We start from the raw sequence: 20,849 nt of genomic DNA, 5'->3' as shown, positions 1-20,849 counted from the left end.
TCAAGCTATACCTTAGAGACTAAACTGCAAATGCCATCAGCACAAGTGACACATCGACAATGTTTTATTAAAAATAGATGTGTAAATAGGTAAAAACCATATTCTAACATATACAAAATATGTCTGAAAGTAAAACTCCAGCTACAAATGCTATTTATAGTGAAAAACTGTTATGAGCAGTATTCTTGTTTCGTAGATAGCTTGTTTATTGAATGTAAACTCAAATCGCCAAAATCATCCTGGCAATTGCCAATTAGGAAAGATGATATCCATTTTCAAGGGTTACAACTACAGACCAAAGCCAAGAAACTATCGAAATATGATTCTTTCTTCGTTTCTGGGTTAACAATTCGAAAAGGTCACCCCACATCGATTTAAAATGTAACATAGTATGGTCCAATGTTTCTGAGCAATCTGCTTTCTAATTGTCCAAGCAACAGAATACTGAAGAATGCTTTTGGTTTTTAACAAGCGAACCCACAGTTTATGAAGCCTCCTTTTATACTAATCGCGTGTGACATTCTAGTCATTCGGTTTTCCAAAGCTGTATGACAAGGGTATCAATGGCAAGATATAGAACGTCTACTAACGTGTCTTATGTTATAACACCTTGTGCCATCACTGTGTGATAGTGATTCATAAACGCATGCTCATGATAAAGTCGGAAAAAATTGTACAATCGACTCTGCTTTTGCAGAGGTTTTTTTCTGAATATGGTAACAGTTGAATATGGTCGCGTTAATTTATTATCCTAATAGGGCATCGTGCACATTTCCCATTAGTTCGGAAAAGCAACATTACTTTTGTATTAATACCTCCAATATTCACTCAAGAGAAATTCAGGTGGGTTATGATAGGAAAACCCCCATTTGAACCATGCATCCTCTATGAGAGTATCTTACGTTGAAATTCTCGTTAAACAGAGTTTATTGAAACAATTCATGCTGGTATCTTATTGTGGGCCGGCAACCGAATTCCAGTGAACAAAATATTGATAGACATTAAATTGAATACCTTACAATAATATTTACTGGACTTCAGTGTGAGTTAGACGGCTCAGATAACGTCAACTGATAGATATAAATATCCGTGTACAACATTTCATAATACCCATATAAAGCCTTCAACTGCGTAGCGTGCAACTGTGTTGTGATATTTGAAGGAAACTATGGAAGACATTAATTCGTTCGTTAAATCTCCTAAATCCATAATTTCAAGATCAGGATGACCACTTGCCTGAAATTTAACATTGTCAATGTTATTTTCCGAATACCCGTGTATATATTTAAGCATGTTCACCAGCACTAGCTAATAGTTTAACTTGTGACTGTGTTATCTGTGTAAATACTGGGTGTAAAATTATTTTTTTTATACAGAGTAAATAAATAAAAAAATTATGTAACATGTATTGTTTGTATTTGTATATATCATGTTTCATTAATTAAGACACCACATCCCCAATATCTATATTGTATCATATATTTAGTACACCTTGTACACCAAGGAAGTACAATCATGACGTCTCTCAGCATAGGTGTGTAATGTGTAGCAATAACATACTATTAACTTTCATTTCTAAAACTCGGAATCATGAATAATTTTCACACGCATTCAGTAACATGTTCCGTATATAATAACGATAGTAATTATCACAATATGCGAGGGGAGGCTCACAAGTTCTCTGTCTAACTATGAAGATTGATTGTAATACACATTACATTTTACATATATTAATTAAGTACAATACTTTCCATTTTACAAGCTTATTGAGCCAAATACACAACAGGCATCATATTTCTGCAAGCATTCTGTTCCTGAAAGTGGACAAAATGAACAATCGCGATGTCATCAAATATCTCCAACTGAAAGGACGTTTCTCAACAGCCAGTCATATGCGGGCATGGCGAGGATCATGTTCTTTCCATTTCTACTGTTAAGAGGCAGTGGAGTTAAAGAAGAGAAGAGAGAGCCTCGAATATGATATCAGCACTATGAAAAATGTTGATAAAACATGATAATGGATGATGGACGAATCGCCATTTGTCACATAGCCAATACGGAAGGCAGCACTCATTGGACAGCTGAGAAGATTCTGAGGAATGAACTGGACATGAATTATACATACACTTTTTATGGATAAGACTAACAACTTCTTTATTCTTTGTAACGACGTTTCGGAGCTCAAAACGGCTCTTCAGTGTGACGAGGGAACGCTTTGACCGCTAACCTATCCCACCGCACCCCTGTGACCTATATGAGTTGAAGTCACATTAGATTATGTATTGCTCAGCATGGCCACTGTCGCATGGTATGAGCGTAGCTCACACGTATCTATTTACAGTTAGTCATCAGTAAGATAACGTATTAATACTTCGACCTGAGTGACAAGAAGATTACCAGCGCATATCGTCTATTCCACATCCTGTGACCATGAAGGCTGAAAGTGTTGTGGTCGCTTTCCTCTCACTCTTCGTTGCTGGTATGTCTAAATATGCATCTTGTACACAATATAATATTTGAACACCATGCAGACAACATTTGTTTTAACTTTTAGGTATATCTATCATTCGTAGAGTTGGCTATCCCACCCGCCATATATGTATTATCAAAGGGGATTGGTACTTGTATATCTTACATCTGAAAACGTAGTTTGCTGTTTAGAGTTTATGGATCAGAAACAAAACGTTATTCGGGGCATTTTTATTTTTTGTGGGAGATATTTACGTTAGAAAAATGTCTCCTGTTATTTTGTTTGAGCACTTGAACATGCTTATTGATGATTAATAATAATGATGTAAAATGAATATAATACTGAACTGAAAATAATGTATCGGGGCAACTACTTAATGATTCCATCGTAATAATGGTTGTAATATAATATCATAATTATATATCTTAAATAAATGATAGCATTCTTCGTCCTCGATTAAAAAAAACCAAACATCAAAATAGTTATATTTCAACTGCCTTTCATATATGAGCACACAAACAGTGCTAACTGTCAAATATGCATTAAGGTAAAGCCTTGCCTTGTTATATTGATATATAAATGTTATTAGTGTGACAGTCTTAATAACATCACAACGAGTCTCTCCTCATGCCAGTTGACTCCACTGACAGTGTTAACATCGCCATAAGGGGCGTCACTGGTAGAACAATGCGGAGGGAGTTTCTTGTGATATGGCTATCTGGCTGTTACATGATATAACATACGTGTGTAACCTTATACAGATTGATGTATTTAGTTTAATGATGACAACAGGGTAATGCTAATACCCTTGTAACTCACCTGACACATACAGGAACCGTTTCCAGTTCCACTCGTGATAGGTCCATTTGAATAGCATCCTCTTTTATATGGAAGTGTGTGTGTTTCTGATTATGCAAGTCCAGACAGAGAAAGTGTTTGTTTGATTTTTGTAAGCCGCAATCCATATTAATCTGTGATTCGAACCCTCGATCAGCAGATCCTTGCACAACTAAGGAGCACAAATCTGCACAACTACATTCGTCGTCGTAAAACTGATTACGTCCATGTTAATGGTATCACTTATATATTGTTGCTAGTGTTTTATAGAACTTTAGTGACGTCTTGCAACCAAGTCACTCGAAAGTGTGCTAAAATTATTAAAAATCCAGTTATTTTTATATTCATTTAAGCAAAGACTGAAGGATATATTTTGTCAACAGTGGCACCAAAGTATTTCTGAATCACTTTATCTCAGCAATTACAGCAAAGTAAAATCATTGTTACAAACTGAAAGATATTTAACCTGTTTAAATGATAACATGATCAGAGCTTATTGTAAACTTAGAATTTCATTGCATAATTTTAATGTAAATATATGTCGCAGGTCCAAAGACGGTGATATTGTGAACTCTATTTGTACAAATTGTCCATCCGGAGAAGTAGAGGATGAATACCATGTCTTACTTCTATGTGAAACGTATTCCCATTTAAGGTTTAAATTTCTCCCCATGTTGCAAGGTACTTTTAAAGACCGTCATTTAATAATAAATCTGCTTAACTCTGAAAATCCTGATATGATCAATGCTGTTTCTGTATTCTTAAAACATGTCTTTAAAATGAGGAATGTGTAACTTGATTTAAAATCTGATCATGTACATCACGTGACAATGGTAATATCCAATCTGCATTGTACTATGGACCTTGATGCCTATAATACTGAATAAACTGTCTGTCTGTCTGTAAATTATCTGGGGGTTTTATTTTTCAGGAACGGCAGCTGAGACATGCCAAGGTGCTTACACAAGCATCTATTGCATGTTCGGATGCTGCTCGGACACATTTCTAATATATTGTTGTCTGAGTAATGGGTACGTATGATTATACCTAAGGTTAAAAACCTGTACCATGGATTATGTGTTGCCGAGATTTACCTGGAATATTTACTGTCGTGATTTAGCTGGAATATTTACTGTCGTGATTTAGCTGGAATATTTACTGTCGTGATTTAGCTGGAATATTTACTGTCGTGATTTACCTGGAATATTTACTGTCGTGATTTAGCTGGAATATTTACTGCCGTGATTTAGCTGGAATATTTACTGCTGTGATTTAGCTGGAATATTCACTGCCGTGATTTAGCTGGAATACGTGTTTCCGTGATTTAGCTGGAATATTTACTGCCGTGACTTAGCTGGAATATTTACTGCCGTGATTTAGCTGGAATACGTGTTGCCGTGACATAGCTGGAATATTTACTGTCGTGATTTAGCTGGAATACGTGTTGCCGTGATTTAGCTGGAATATTTACTGCCGTGATTTAGCTGGAATATTTACTGCCGTGATTTAGCTGGATTATTCATTGCCGTGATTACCTGGATTATTCATTGCCGTGATTTAGCTGGAATATTTGTTGCTGTGACTTAGCTGGAATATTTACTGCCGTGATTTAGCTGGAATATTCATTGCCGTGATTACCTGGAGTATTCATTGTCGTGATTTAGCTGGAATATTTAATTTGTTGCCGTGATTTAGCTGGAATATGAACTGCCGTGATTTAGCTGGAATATTAACTGCCGTGATTTAGCTGGATTTTTCACTGCCGTGATTTAGCTGGAATATTTACTGCCGTGATTTATCTGGAATATGAACTGCCGTGATTTAGCTGGAATATTAACTGCCGTGATTTAGCTGGATTTTTCACTGCCGTGATTTAGCTGGAATATTCACTGCCGTGATTTAGCTGGAATATTAACTGCCGTGATTTAGCTGGATTTTTCACTGCCGTGATTTAACTGGAATATTCACTGCCGTGATTTAGCTGGAATATGTGTTGCCATGATTTAACTGGATTATTTACTGCCGTGATGTAGCTGGGTTTTTCACTGCCTTGATTTAACTGGAATATTCACTGCCGTGATTTAGCTGGAATATTAAATGCCGTGATTTAGCTGGAATATTTGTTGTTGTGATCAAGCTGGAATGTTGGCCGCTGTGAATTATCTGGAATATTTGTTTCCGTAACTTAGCTGGAATGTCGGCCCTAGTGATGTTGTGAAATATTTACGGCCATGATTTAGCTGATGTATGTTAGAACAGTCGGTGATAAAAAGATAGTTAACACAACCATCTTATAACGCTTTTGGTATGACGCAGCCGGGAATCGAAACACCATCCTTCCTCTCTCCGGGTAAACGCTCTCTCTGTTTGACCACTGAGACTGTGAATATAATAAATAAAGACATAATAGAATGAATGACAGATTAACTACAGTCGCCCGAAAGAATGCTGTCACTCCTTAAACACAACACATGGAGGTTTCGGGGGAATTTTCCTTTGATAACACAGGACAACTTTTGGTTGAAATATTTCGAAGAAAACCGGGAGGAGGTATAAACGGTTGATGAAGCCAGAAGTGATGCAGACTTTAGCCATTTCCCTCTTTGGTGAAACCCATTGACACTGGCACTGATGACTGACCTAGAAACATGATCAAGTAGTATCTAGGTTCCAAGCCATGATCATAGGTTCCTGGTACACTTAAGGGACGCAACTCTGAAACTTTAAGCGATTTGGTCACCCCTGCACCCGGTTAATGAAGGAATGTATACGTGTAACAGCTTAGAAGCGACGATGCTGCTGTGCAATTTACTTCAAAGAGAAGTACATACTTACTGATCCCAATATTAAGATAATAATCAGACAATTCTTTCTTTGATTAATACTTGATTATAGTATAATAACTATCAGACAATACCCTTCTTTGTTTTATATCTATAGCTTACATAGGATATAAGAACTGGGAATACCACATGAACATGAATAATTTTTATTTTAGCAAACTTTAAACCTATCATGATTGATCTTGCTAATTTTGTATCGCAGCATTGTGTGAATAATATGCCATGAACAGTTGATATGAAAATACGAAGGAGCAGACCTGGGTATACGTCTTAAAGGAGAATACATTTTTTATTTTTCCAGAGCTGGAATCGGCATCATCATTGGAGTAATCGTCTTCTTTGCCGGCATTGCGGGCCTCATATGCCGACGTCGCTACGTTGCGAGAACAACACATGTCCATGGGTCACCTGGGGTATCAGTTGTGCAAACATCGACAGGTACTGACATAAATCACGGTTATATGAACTGCTGCAAGGTGAGCTAAACCTGTCTTTTAGCTCATCAGGTTAAATATACTCAGCCAAAAACGGAAAGTCGTGCACTCAGTATATTTTCTTCATAAATATTGGTCAACGAAATCGATCACAGATGCAAACACACCATCTTACAACACAATTCCTAGTGCTTATTGATGTTTGACACCAATAGTCCGGATGCCGTGCCAACACAACCATGTGCCATATGGTGAGAAAATCACATGGGACAAGACATTTCAGATTTCAGCCCAACCAAACAGTTCAGTACGGTGTGTGTCCATCTCCATCTTCCCGAGGCAAGAGAGTTAACTGCCTATAAAAGTCCAGTTTCCACCCTTGCCGAACTAGGCTGGAATTCCTGGTCTCGGTTGTAGCGCCACCAGTATTTATTACGAGTTACGTCCCTTCTAAGCCTCTCCTATGGACCAATCCGATTCCATCACTTGCATTTGTTACAAACATAATGGCGGCGCCCAGTCAAGATGATCTGATCGATAAAAAATATCTATATTGTGATAAAACGGGGATTACATCGCGAAGTGCATCAAATCACGCTAGCACTTTGATTAATAACATGAAAAGGTTTGGAAAATATCTGTTGACAATGAGTTGGCGGTGCACATGCTTTGCAAATCCTGCAATCGACCAAAATCTGCACGACAGTTCACGTTGCTTGACAACGGTATAAGGATCTATACCGAAACGTCTCTATTACAGTAAAATACAGTTGTTTTTCCATAAATAGTGTCTACTTTGTCATCCGTCAACTTCTAAGAAATGTTTATCAAACACTTCATGCACAAAGCACGTGATCTAGACAACCAGTTATCGGGCTTCCATGCTTGTGATTAGGTCGCTGACTTGCTAGCGATAAGGTGCTGTATTCTGAGTGTGGGTTCGTAAACCGGGTTTTACTCCACACTAAATTGTACTACAATTTGTACTTTACTGAGTGTAATCCATATGTAACATATGTTACAGTTCCTCATAAAACTTATAGGCGTGGTGAAACTTGTAATGTCGTCTATATATCAATATATTGCACATCATTGTGCTGTCAACATAACCTGTTCACTCTAGCATCAACTGCAAACATTGTGTCTTGTGTAATGCTTCTCGACAGGTGTGAGTGAGTGAGGTTTTACGCCGCTTTTAGCAATATTCCATCAATAGCACGGCGGGGGACACCAGAAATGGGCTTCACACATTGTACCCATGTCGGGAATCGAACCCGGGTCTTCGGCGTGACGAGCGAACGCTTTAACCACTAGGCTACCCGACCGCCCCCTTCTCGACAGGAGTTCTCATGAGTGGTTATATGCATTAAATAGTTGTACAGTTGACGTGTGTATGAGCACACGGTGATTGATTGTTTGATAAAGTGGTACAGATGATAAGCGTATGATAAGGCCCATCCCTTGGTTAGTATGTCCTGGTTAAAAGTAGTGAGGTTGTGTCACTGAAGCTCACCTGGCTGTTCTGATATTATTGTTAACATGACATACAGACAGCGTGTCGCTCGACGTACGACAGGTTGATAATATCTAAAGTAATGTTCTTTCTCTTTTTTCAGCTCAATCTAACCTAGGGTATGGCCAAGCGCCTCCTCCATATGCTGTGGCGCCAAAGGCCTACTGATCAGCATATTCCCCCAGTCCATACCACCAGCATATGTTTGACGGTTGGAGAAATGCCTATTGCATTACGAAAGATCGAAGGATTTTCCGAAATTTTGAATGAACTATATATGTCTTTAAAGACATCCTGTGACAACAATGGGTGTTATTAACAAAATTTGAATTAAATTTTTAAAAAGGTTTTCCCTTACAGTTCAAGGTTGTGAGATTGAATTGTTTTTTCACTTTAAATAACTCACCAGAAAATGATAACGTCAATTAAGTTAGATGCAAGTAGATCGCAGTGCCTCGATATGATACTTACTGCAGGAGGCAAAGCGTTGAAATTGTGATCAATACAAAATGGCATGTTTCTGGTGAGAAACAACTTAACAAAATATTGTATGTAGAAAATCTCTTTCAATATTATCTGTAACTGTGTAAAAGTATGTTTTGATGTATTTTCAGCATGAAATTGAATAAAGATTTATGTTAAATAAACTAACATATTATTATTTCTAATTATTTCTGTGAAGTGTTGTTCTGAATGTGTTTGCATATAAATGGACACATTTGGTTTCCACATTTTTCTCTCCAGGTTACTACGTTACAGATGCCCTCTTATTTCATGTTGTTTGGTAGTGAGCTGTCACTGTGCATATGACTTCAGTGGAACAAGTTTTACATCTCGTGTCCACATCATCTTGTTTGAGATTTTAGACGATTGTCAAACAGCTACCTTGAAACACTCAACATCAATTATAATGATTATTCCACTTTCTACAACTAACTACTATCTTTAATTTTGATAGTTAACGTTAACCAGTTTGGTTGAACCGACGAACACATTTACGGTGGTGATCCAAGGATCATAATCTGGGCGAATCTGGATTGACACCAACAATGATGAGATCCTGGCATGGCTTAGGGTCACAACTATCACAGACTATTAGTCACCTCATAACCTCATTACCTTACATCGTTGACAAACCTGTGAAGGTTCGGGGTAGAATAGGTCTTCAGCAACCTGTGCGCACCATGAAAGGCGACTATGCTTGTCGTAAGAGGCGACCAACGCGATCAGGTGGTCATGCCTTCACCGGTTTATATGCTTGGGATACGTGTCAAGTATTTCCTGAAGTCACCATTGCTTTCCCATCATCAGCAGATATCTTGGACAACACAATGCAGATTCTGGAGCGGTGTGTCGTTCTCACGGGTTTATTTGGAAGGTCAATGAAAGGCAAAATCTTTCTTCATGAAGATCTCGGACAGTTGACAACATTTCACCCCAAAGAGGTAGCTCTGAGACAGCACCAATGCATGTATAGGGCCATGTGCGTGACAAACGTCCTACACTACAGAATCTGGGAGAGTAATATATGGAAACCAAAGTGGACAACACTTGGTCAGGCACAAGGAAATAAACAAAGTTATAAACTACATGTAACACTACACCTTAACGAAGTCTTGTAAAGCTTTGTAAACTCTACACTGCCGGTCTTGAGTACTGTGCTATGTGATACATTGAAGGACAGTGCCCATTGTAAATGAATTATGGAATCGTAAACACATACATTGAACCGATATTCCTGGTCATACTTAAGTTAGTTGATATCATAGGTTCATGGAAATAATGTCAATAATACTTATGCATACATTCCTGTTTTTAATATAAGGATCCATTCCCGCATGATCACGACTGATTTGGGGGTGATCTATTATAATGGATACAGTTCACTTTATTCAGGAAAAAAATGTTCTCTAGAACACGACATATTAAACAAACTTAGGTAGAATATTTCTCAGTAAACCATTTATAAAATAATATGTCGAGCCATCATACGAATAGATCATACACTTATATCATACACTTCAAAACTTATCAACTTATCAAGTCCAAAGATGTCAATTGATACCTATATCTGCTGTAGAAATAGACACTTTCTGAAAACTAAAACAATGGAGGCCATCTTGGATTTTCGTCATCAACAGGGGGCGCTGCGTACCAGATTCGAATTATTTAAAGCCTTGTTGCAATAAATCCTGAAATACTGTGATAAATTGTAAGAATTGACCAGATAATTATGATATAATGAGTACAGATTAAAGTCATTAGAGATTTCAACCATGTTGGCGGCCATCTTGGACTTTCATCACCAGCAGGGAGTGCTGCGTACTAGATTTGAATAATATACATGATTGATGTACATTACAATGATAATTTGTATAAATTGGCCAGACAACTATGATATATTGAGTATAGATTGATATCATTAGAGATGTCATCCGTGATGGCGGCCATCTTGGATTTTCTATCACCAGGGGGCGCTGCAAACTATATTTGAATTATATACAGCTCTTCTGCAATTCATGCATTACTTAGGATATATGTATAAATGGATCAGATAAGTATGATATATCGAGTATATATTGATATCATCAGAGAATTTAACCATGTTGGCGGCCATCTTGGATTTTCTACCATCAGGGGGCTCTGCTGAGGTGGATCCATTTTAAAAAAATTGGAATGGTTCAGTGTATAAGTGTGCCAATTTTGGTGCCTTTAACCCAAAGTGCACAATTTAAGCCTAAACCGCCCCACTGAGTGTCCCCATTTCGTTTTGGAAATCCGTAAATAAGAAAATCTTACTTTTTTCTAAATACAACGTAATAATATCAGTATCTGTGGCACACTTATTTTATTTGCCTGTTAATGAAAACGTAATGAATTTTTTTCAACATTTTCAGTTGAATATTCAGCATTAAGTTGAACCGTATAGAGAAAAACTTATCAAATACGAAAATGTATTTTCAAGCTTAAAATGCACCAGTAATGTTCTATTCTGACCTGACACAATGCCTCCAGGATTCAATTCTAGACTGTTAATGTCCAGCGAGTGTAACAAACGTTTCTATTGGTTTATTTCATGCTGGAACCAGGGTACAACATGAACTTGTGGAGGAAAATGCATGGCAATTGTCGCATTTTATTGTCATAACCGTTCACTTATCCATGGCCCATTTCATTATCTCTATCTTTATCATAGACAAGGGGTTAGATATTGAATATCGTACTATGATCTATTTCGACATATTTATCTTTATACTAGCAAGATTAGATGACTGAATACAATTTACTAGTCTACGTCCTGTTACCATGACGGTTGGAAGTATATTGGCCGCTTTCCTCTCTCTGTTCGTTGTTGGTATGTATTAAGATGCACAGATGCACAGAAAATGATGCCATAAATAAACTAATAATTGTTCATCTGTCCACTCACCCTGCTATATGCATCATCAGTATTCATTGAGAGACGTTAATGGGCGTTAGGAATGTCTTATTTTGATCCGAATTAAGTCTGAACAGTAAGTCTTCTATTTTTGGGCATCTTGCGTCGTTACATTTGTGCAGTGGAATGCTTTTATGCCAGAGAAGCGTCTTTTTTATTTTTTATTTAATTAAAATAGACAGAAACATTAAAGTCATAATATACATGACAGTATCTCCGGTCCGTTCTATTTCTTCTTCACATGTGCGTTGTTCTGAATGCATTACATAAAAAAATCGAATTGATTTCCGCAGTGGTCTCTAAAGAGTTCCACGTTGCAAATGTCCTAAATGTCCAACATTTAGCTTAATATTAAATACAAAACTTCAACGGCAGCAAATAACCAGTCTTGATAATCCACTGAATCTGATTCAATTTGGAGTAAAAGCCAAAACAGCGGTGAAAATTTTATAAATGGATCGCTAAATGTCACTGATGACAACAGGGCCCACTTGCACAAAACGATCTTAGCGCTACGACTATTGTAAGTGTATGTTAAAGCATGGGAATTAAGATCATCTTAGCGCTAAGATCGCTTTGTGCAAGTGGGCCCAGGTGCCATTCACACATTTTACATACATAAGTAAGTGCCATTGTGGTACGGGGTCTGTTTGAGATTTTCAAATGTGATGTGGTTGAGCCCTGCCGATATATTTATTAATTATACAGCTGCTGTTTGACTGTTCTTTCTACTCACCTGAATAAGTCCACTGATCAATCACAGAGGAGTAGCCATATCTTAAATTGTCGTCAAAACTTTAACTAGTAAAATAAGTTACTTGGTAATATAGAAAATATATCCTATATTTGAATCGGGGCGGCTGGGTAGCCTAGTGGTTAAAGCGTTCGCTCGTCACGTCGAAGATCCGGGTTCGATTCCCGACATGGGTACAATGTGTGAAGCCCATTCCTGGTGTCCCCCGCCGTGATATTGCTGGAATATTGCCAAAAGCGGCGTAAAACCATATTCACTCATTCACTCACTCACTATATTTGAATCTGGTAATAGACATGATACATAGATATTGTTAAACGTGCATGTGTGTCATACTGGCCTTACGAAACGAGTGTCAGAATTCGTGTACTTCCCGAGCGAGAGCGCGGGTAATACATAAATGGTAATATGGTCACTAATAAGTGATAGATAGGCTTGTCAGATATCAGTTCGCTGTATCCGTTAGTTCACTGTAGAGAGTTCGTTATATACGTAAATTTTATAAGATATTATATAGGAGATAAATCGGGATTTTTTTAACAGTTCGTTGTGTCCGTTTGTTCGCCATATCCGTGTTCGTTATATCCGTGTTCTACTGTACAAGAATTCTTACACGAGTTTCGAAAATAATAATTTCTTTCTTACCCAGTATTGCTCATCCCTTTTAGATCCCCTTATCAAAAAATGCACTGTTCACCCTGTCCACGAAATTTGTCGAATTTGTCTTCAGCTTTGTCGTTTCAAGTGTGACGTCATTCCGTCATTACGTCACAAGGACATTCGAATGACGCCAACAATGCCGTCCGGATGACGGAAACAAAGCACTGGTGAGCAGGAAGTGACATTTGCACTTGTGCACATACGATTTTTATGAACTCTGTGGGTAATAAAATAATTACAGCCGTATATCTCAATGATACTTTATGCAAAATGTTCACTTCTGTTTTAAATAAGGCTTCAAAGATGGTGTGAATTAAACAACATAATAAGTGAGGCTCAAACTGGCTTTGGAACAAACTATTTAACAACGCATTACATGTTTACACCGCAAGTTGTACTTCACAAGTACTCATGTTAGGGAACGGACGACTTCAAATATTTCTCCAAATTGTTTGACACACTGACACATGATGTTCTATTAAATCAAAGTTGGGATATCTGGAAGGTTTACAATATTATTTCCTCAATTTATTCACATTTAACAACCTGAGAGCGGAAGGTTCGGGGTTCGATCCTCGACCGCGTCATACCAAAAGACGTTAAAAGATGGTACTTGTTGTTACCCTGTCTGGCGCTCGGCATTAAGGGGCTAAAACAAGGAATGTCGGCTCGGAGTCCGTATACTGTGTCTAAGTAGAGTATTCATGTTAAACTGCGACATGATATCTTAGTGGGCTAGCACTATAAAATCGGCATTGGTCCGAAATAGCTATAGCACAAGCAGCCACACACACACGTGCATGCACGTCGCTATATAAGTGCAATAATCTTGGACGCGACGTTAAGACCCAGTTCACCTCGCCACAGAATAAGATAAATGTTTTTGAATTTGTTTGTACTGACATGTATGCGAGTAAACAAAGAAGATCAAAGTTACAGTTTTAGAAATGGAGGCCAGTACGTGCTAATACAAAATGGCATTATAATGGTATCCCTAACTATTTTCAAAAGATATTTGGGAATTGTTTTACACCAAAGCTGATATGGAGCAAAGCTCAAACGTATTTAGCATCCAAAGCAAATAGGCTTGCAAAGAAGTATTGATAATATTGATCGCTCAGATTTTGTTTCAGATTTTGGATTCAATGATAATGCCCATCTTTTGCTTCGGGTTAGAAACGTAATGTCGCGTTATACACTTGTGACACTGTGTATTTACTGACATAACCGACTTGCGACGGGACTGAAGTTACGCTTTCTCACCAAGAGATAATGCAGGGGCGTTACTGGTGGCCAGTGTATCTGGGTTAAACACGATAATACAAATGTGTAGCTCGATATGGATAAATGACTTGAAGTACGAAGTACGAAGGTCATAAGGTACATCCGGATTCAAGAGGGTGTATCAAGATAGCTGTTTTACGGGTCTATCATAGCAAGGTCTGGAAAGTTGAATCCGTCAACTTTGAGACATGCGAACTGGTGCTTTTAAGATTATGTGCCAAGAGCCTACAGTCAATTAAAACTTGTCGTGGACGGAGTATTAAGCTACATTTTGACCCACGGAGAATTTGTTATGAAAGTTATTTAACAGCTTCACAATACATCAATTGCGCATAATGAACTTGATTTCATCATAGGATCACATCTCATACTGTGAGATTAACTAAAACGGTCCTTCTCATATCGCATCCCTTAAGTGTCTAATCTGACAGTGATTTAGTTGTGTTTGACATCACTACTGCTGTTGGTTCTAAACGAAATTTCCAGGCATTGAATACTCAATAACGCCAGCAAGTCCAGTCTGAAAAGACATAATATTCATCTCCTTAGCATATTGACAGCAATCAATATTTAGGTGATGAATGATGTTATTTGATATAAAGTTTTGGCATGAAACATGGAGGTAGGACGTCAACTGTACATCATTTTATCTCCATGTTGACACTTTAACATAATCTGTGTTCTGTCCCTGTGTCGAGAGCTTATCCAAGTGAACTTTATCAGGGTATTATTGTTAAAGCCTGAGGACAAATTAATATTATTAATATTATTATATTATTAATATTCTGGAATAAGATCCGAATTATCAAAAGGTCAGTCAATTTAGGGTGTACATTAAAGTAAGATAAGTATAATCAAGTGTACGTTTGCAATATATCAGTGTGTCATATGAACTGGGAGAGGGTGATTGAGTGATTGTTTGATAGACTAAGATATGTCTCATTGCAGTTTCTTGGAAGTTCTTGAGGATACAGTTTCATATTACATGATACTTCTACAGTGTAAACTTTACCCTGAAGTGTACTGTAATATGAAACTGTATCTAATAATTAGCTAAGCCGCCGAAACTGATTCCATTGGGCTTAAAATGTAAAGTTATATGAATGGAAAACTGAAAATAAGTAATAACTCCATAGGTTCGCGAAAAACGTACGCATGTCCTGCACTGTCGGTTAGAACCCGCCACTCACACAATATGTATAAAAACATAATTGTTTGTTACGTCGCACAGTGATGGACCAGAAAATCCAGTTACACGACAGCGCATTTACTGAAACTTGTGAGTGAGTGAGTGAGCTTTTTTTTTATCTCCTACATAGGAATTATTATCTCCTACGTAGGAGATAGCAGGTCCTACGTAGGAGAAACTAAGTGCTACGTAGGAGATACGTCCTACGTAGGAGATAGTAAGTCCTACGCCGTAAGTCGTATTTAGATGGTAAGTCGTACGTAGGAGATAGTGATTCTAGGCCATACTAAGTCCTACGTAGGAGATAGTAAGTCCTACGTAGGATATACTAAGTCCTACTAGAAGATAGTAAGTCCTACGTAGAAGATACTAAGTGCTACGTGGGAGATAAGTCCTACGTAAGAGATAGTAAGTCCTACGTAGGATATACTAAGTCCTACTAGGAGATAGTAAGTCCTACGTAGGAGATACTAAGTGCTACGTGGGAGATAAGTCCTACGTAGTCGATAGTAAGTCCTACGTCGTAAGTCGTACGTAGATGGTAAGTCGTACGTCGGAGATAGTGATTCTAGGCCATACTAAGTCCTACGTAGGATATACTAAGTCCTACTAGAAGATAGTAAGTCCTACGTAGAAGATACTAAGTGCTACGTGGGAGATAAGTCCTAGGTAGGAGATAGTAAGTCCTACGTCGTAAGTCGTACGTAGATGGTAAGTCGTACGTCGGAGATAGTGATTCTAGGCCATACTAAGTCCTACATAGGAGATTGTAAGTCCTACGTAGGAGATAGTAAGTCCTACGTAGAAGATACTAAGTCCTACGTAGGAGATAATAAGTTTCTAAGAACTCTATAGAGGAAACATAATAGATACAAGCAGATTTATTTCGGAATATGGAGACGTATCACATCTGGGTAAACTCCAATGTTTCATGCAATACGCATTGTTTACCAGGATTCACGTTAGTGATTTGTTGTTGGAATCGTGTTGACAATACCAATACTGTTCAGAGTACATTGAGGCTAAACTGATCAGCATCTGTCTGTGTTTTTGTGATGTATTGTTGTATCAAGTGCTTATGTATGTTCATATGGTTTTGGCAACAGTGTCTATATTATCTGAATGTTCTTTGGTACAGGAACGGCAGCGGAAACATGCTACGGCGCAACTGAGAACATCTACTGCATGTTCGGATGCTGCAGTGACACATTATTTGTGTACTGTTGTGTCAGTAATGGGTATGTAGTGTTATACAGAAAATAATGAGCGAACATTGTGCGTCGATGTTAATGCCAGAAAGAAATCAGCGCGGGCATGCGTATTTTATCTTATAGATAATTATATAACTATATCGTGAAAGTACTGTCGGACAAGACAATAACACCAAAAAGAATTGAATGGAACGGGCACGCTCTTGAATTTCATCTCGTTTCACGTACGATAGATATTCCATTGACAAATTGGGTTTAACGTCGCGTCCAAGATCAGTGCACTTATAATCACCTGTATTTTCGGATGTTGTTAAGAAACGTTGTATGTTTACTGCTGTTTGAGTAATGGGTAATGGGTAAGTCAATGGTCTGTCTCTCTCTCTGTGTGTGTGTGTGTGTGTGTGTGTGTGTGTGTGTGTGTGTGTGTGTGTTTGTGTGTGTGGCTGCTTGCACTTGTCCGAACTGATGCCGATTTATAGTGGTAGCTCACTGATCATGAGACACCATGTCGCAGTTTAACATGAATACCCCACTCAGACACAGTATACTGACTCCGAGCCAACCAGTCCTTGTTTTAGCCCCTTTTGACCTATACAGTTAGGTCTTTTAAGAAATGAGCAGATCTAGAACTTGCTGAAAACGTTACGGAAGACAACTTATGTTCATATGAATGAAAATTTCATTTCAAAACTAACATGTCTTAAACTGATAGTATCAGTACATTTAAGTCAGTGAGTGAGTATGGTTTTATGCTGCTTTTAGCCAGCAGTATGACGGCGGGAGACACCAGAAAGGGGCTTCATTGCACCCATGTCGGGAATCAAACCCGGATCTTCGGCGTGACGGGCACACGATTTAACCAAGAGCCTACCCGACCACCCCTGCTCTAAATTTAAGCGTAAAGGCGTTGCTGAGTGTGGCCAAAAAGCTGGTTTTGAAGGTTTCAAGGAGCGTTTGAGCATGAGCAAATCTCAAGATGAAAATACTGAAATACAAACATCTGGTAATACTTGCTAAAATAGGTTGATACTAGTATATAAAATATGTATTTATACTTAATAATCCGACGTAACATACATGTATATTCTCCTATTATCAGAGCTGGAGCCGGCATCATCGTGGGCATCATCATCTTCATTCTCAGCATAGTCGGCTTCTTCCTACGACGTTACATCTACAGACGGAGAATCCCAGTAGGGGTTGTGCAGTAACATCGTCAGGTACCACATCGTCAGGTCATATGTCCTGCTGTCAGGTCATTGTAGCTCACCTGGATATTAAACTTGTCATTTCCTGCTGTCAGTTTATAGCTGAATCTTTGCTGATTCGATGTCCATTTTATTGAGTTAGTGAGTGAGTTGGGTTTAAAGCCGCATTTAACAGTATTCAAGTTATATCACGGCGTGTCAGCTTAATGTGGGAGGAAAGCCCGAAGTGATGCAGGTCTCAGACATTTACCACTTCGGTGAAACCCACGTGCACGGGTGTGGTGCTGACAAACATAGAAACATAATCGGGGAGAACCGGGATTCGAACCCACAATCTTAGGTTTCTGGCGTGCCCAAGGGACGCAACTCTGCACAGCGAATCGCGGCGCCTTAGACGACTGGGCCACCTGTGAATCACACTGATCACATTAATCAGCAGTAGTAACTTAATTACTAGGGCATCAACCTTATGACAGCAAAGCTAGGCTACCACACTTCTGGTCAGATCAGTGAAGCTCGCCTGTTGATATGCACTGATATAGTTGTAGTGTTGGCCTGTTTACGAACAGATCATAGTACATGTAGCTCACCTAGTCCATGTGGTGGTTGTGTTATACTGCTAACGCGTTTAAGACCAGATCCCCGTAACGCATATTTATTTGTTCTGATATATCTGTATTATTGATACGTCTACGGCCTGATATATGCAGGTCACTCTTTATGTATGTTCTGGTAAAGTGAGTGAGTGAGTGAGTTGGGTTTAAAGCCGCTTTTAACGCTAGTCCAGTCATATTGCGGCGTGTCAGCTTAATTAGGGAGAAAAGCTTGAAGTGATGCAGGTCTTAGACGTGTACCATACGACTGGGCCACCCGTCCCCCATGTTCCGGTAAGGTAGTAAAGATGACATGGCTATGACCAGATCCGTCATCTGATTTTATGTACCGTTTACATAAACCCGAACAAGGGTAATGTCCTTTGAGCTCACCTGGTTAAATATAGACAGGTAGTTATGTGGTTGTATTTTCGGCTAAGCCCATGTAGTTCAACTTACTGTTCTGATATGGATATGAATGATTAACCTCACATGGTAAGATGTAATGATAAGCATATAGTTGGAATAATGCTGAGTTCGGCGTAAAACACCAAACCAAACCAAACCAAACCAAACCACACCAAGCCAAACCAAACCAAACCAACGACATCCTTAGGGGATGATGTTCCCTGTTTTGCTACTGTAACTATGAGTTCCAGCGGGGAAGAAAGCCTCGAAGATGAGGAAGTTCGTCAACTGCCACAACTAAGAATTTATTTGTTAAAATACACGATATGATTATGAATGATCTTGTCACACGCCACACATCACATTGCCAATACAGAAGTCATCTCTCGTGAGAGAGGTGAGAACATCATGACGAATGGGCCGGGCCAAACAAAGGCTTCAGCACGCTGGGTTCCAAGTTTCCCACTCCAGATCGGAACCGCTCCAGGTTCATCATGTCTCGTGAAATGTCAAGTCGGAAGACCACAAATGATTTTTGTTTATCCTGGGTAACCACTATCAGCCAGAGGTGAGGTGAGGTGAAATTGGGTTTAAAGTCGCGTCCAAGATTATGGCACGTATATAGCGACGTGCATGCACGTGTGTTTTGCTGCTTGTACTGGTCCGGACCGATGCCGATTTATAGTGCTAGCTCACTGAGATACCATGCCGCAGTTTAACATGAATACCCCACTCAGACACAGTATACTGACTCCGAGCCGACCAGTCCTTGTTTTAGCCCCTTAATGCCGAGCGCCGGACAGGTTAACAACAAGAACCATCTTTTAACGTCTTTTGGTATGACGCGGCCGGGGATCGAACCCCGGACCTTCCGCTCTCCGGGCGGACGCTCTACCACTAGACCACGGAGGCGGTCTCTATCAGCCAGAGACTAAACAACAGCCAAAGAGGCAAGGTTTGTTCCATGAGCTGCACGGCGATTTTCTAGGATTACAAAGGAATACTAATGGTCGACTACCTCCCAAAAGGCCACTGCCAGTATAATAATGCCCAATATTATCCTAGTCTATTGTCGCCATGGCAGCAATGCATGAATGTGGCTTTGAACTCATGGAACATCATCCATTTTCACCAGGTTTGGAACCGTCAGATTTTTCACTATTTCCAACACTTACAGAAATGCCCATGCTACATCAGCTTTCACATGTACATATAACAGACACGTCCACGTGACTATATCACATACACTGTCACAAGTACATGTCATCGTGAACAAACCTACGTGTTCGCGCGACTGTTGCAATAACCGCTCCCATATGTAGATGCTATCATGAGCATAGAGTGAGTGAGTGAGTTGGGCTAAACGCCAGGTCTCACTCACTTACTGTCTACAAGGAGTGAGTGAGTTAGGTTTAAAGCCACTTTTTGCAGCCTTCTAATTATATCACGGCGTGTCAGCTTAATGTGGGAGGAAAGCCCGAAGTGATGCAGGTCTCAGACGCTTGCCACTTCGGTGAAACCCACGAGCACGGGTATGGTGCTGACAAATCTAGAAACATAATCGGGGCGAACCGGGATTCGAACCCACAATCATAGGTTTCTGGCGTCTCCAAGGGACGCAACTCTGCACAGCGAATCGCGGCGCCATAGACAACTGGACCACCCCCGCCCCCTCATGGGCACAGACGTTACCTTTTGAATATACTTGACATCAAACCGACTGTCATATGGACATTACCCCAACGATTCCACAAGGGCTTGAGTAAACATATATATATAAAATTTTGAAAAATAATGCTTCCCATATTCACAAGCCTTGGCATTTAACGTAATCCTCTTTAGTTGTAACCTTATACAGCGGAGGTAAAGTAATAGCTACAGTGAATACAATACCGCACTGCTTACAGTGAACATCAAGGATGGTGTTGTGCCATACATGTACTCCAACAGAGTTACCTTTGTAATCTATACGTCCGATCAGATATGTAATCATGTAATCAGATCAG

The 20,849-nt window shown here is 39.1% G+C and overlaps 1 protein-coding gene across 1 annotated transcript; it reads left to right on the top strand.

The window, feature by feature from the left end:
• The first annotated feature begins 2,370 nt into the window (after positions 1–2,370).
• LOC139450064 (uncharacterized) lies at positions 2,371–8,738 on the top strand. Its single transcript, XM_071231702.1, has 4 exons — positions 2,371–2,479; positions 4,239–4,338; positions 6,452–6,588; positions 8,201–8,738. The coding sequence occupies exons 1-4, from the start codon at positions 2,431–2,433 to the stop codon at positions 8,263–8,265; spliced, it is 351 nt and encodes a 116-aa protein (XP_071087803.1). The 5' UTR covers positions 2,371–2,430; the 3' UTR covers positions 8,266–8,738.
• The last annotated feature ends 12,111 nt before the right edge of the window (positions 8,739–20,849 follow it).

Source organism: Haliotis cracherodii, unplaced genomic scaffold (genome assembly GCF_022045235.1).
Source record: "Haliotis cracherodii isolate W230 unplaced genomic scaffold, xgHalCrac1.p SCAF_8, whole genome shotgun sequence".
Lineage (NCBI taxonomy): Eukaryota > Metazoa > Mollusca > Gastropoda > Lepetellida > Haliotidae > Haliotis > Haliotis cracherodii.
The sequence above is the reverse complement of the archived record's forward strand: the minus strand, read 5'-3'. Positions and strand labels throughout refer to the sequence as shown.

Coding starts and splice junctions, on each gene's coding strand:
- LOC139450064 (XM_071231702.1), top strand. CDS start 2,431: ATGAAGGCTGAAAGTGTTGTGGTCGCTTTCCTCTCACTCTTCGTTGCT. Junction 2,480..4,238: donor CCTCTCACTCTTCGTTGCTG/GTATGTCTAAAT, acceptor TTTATTTTTCAG/GAACGGCAGCTGAGACATGC. Junction 4,339..6,451: donor TATTGTTGTCTGAGTAATGG/GTACGTATGATT, acceptor TTATTTTTCCAG/AGCTGGAATCGGCATCATCA.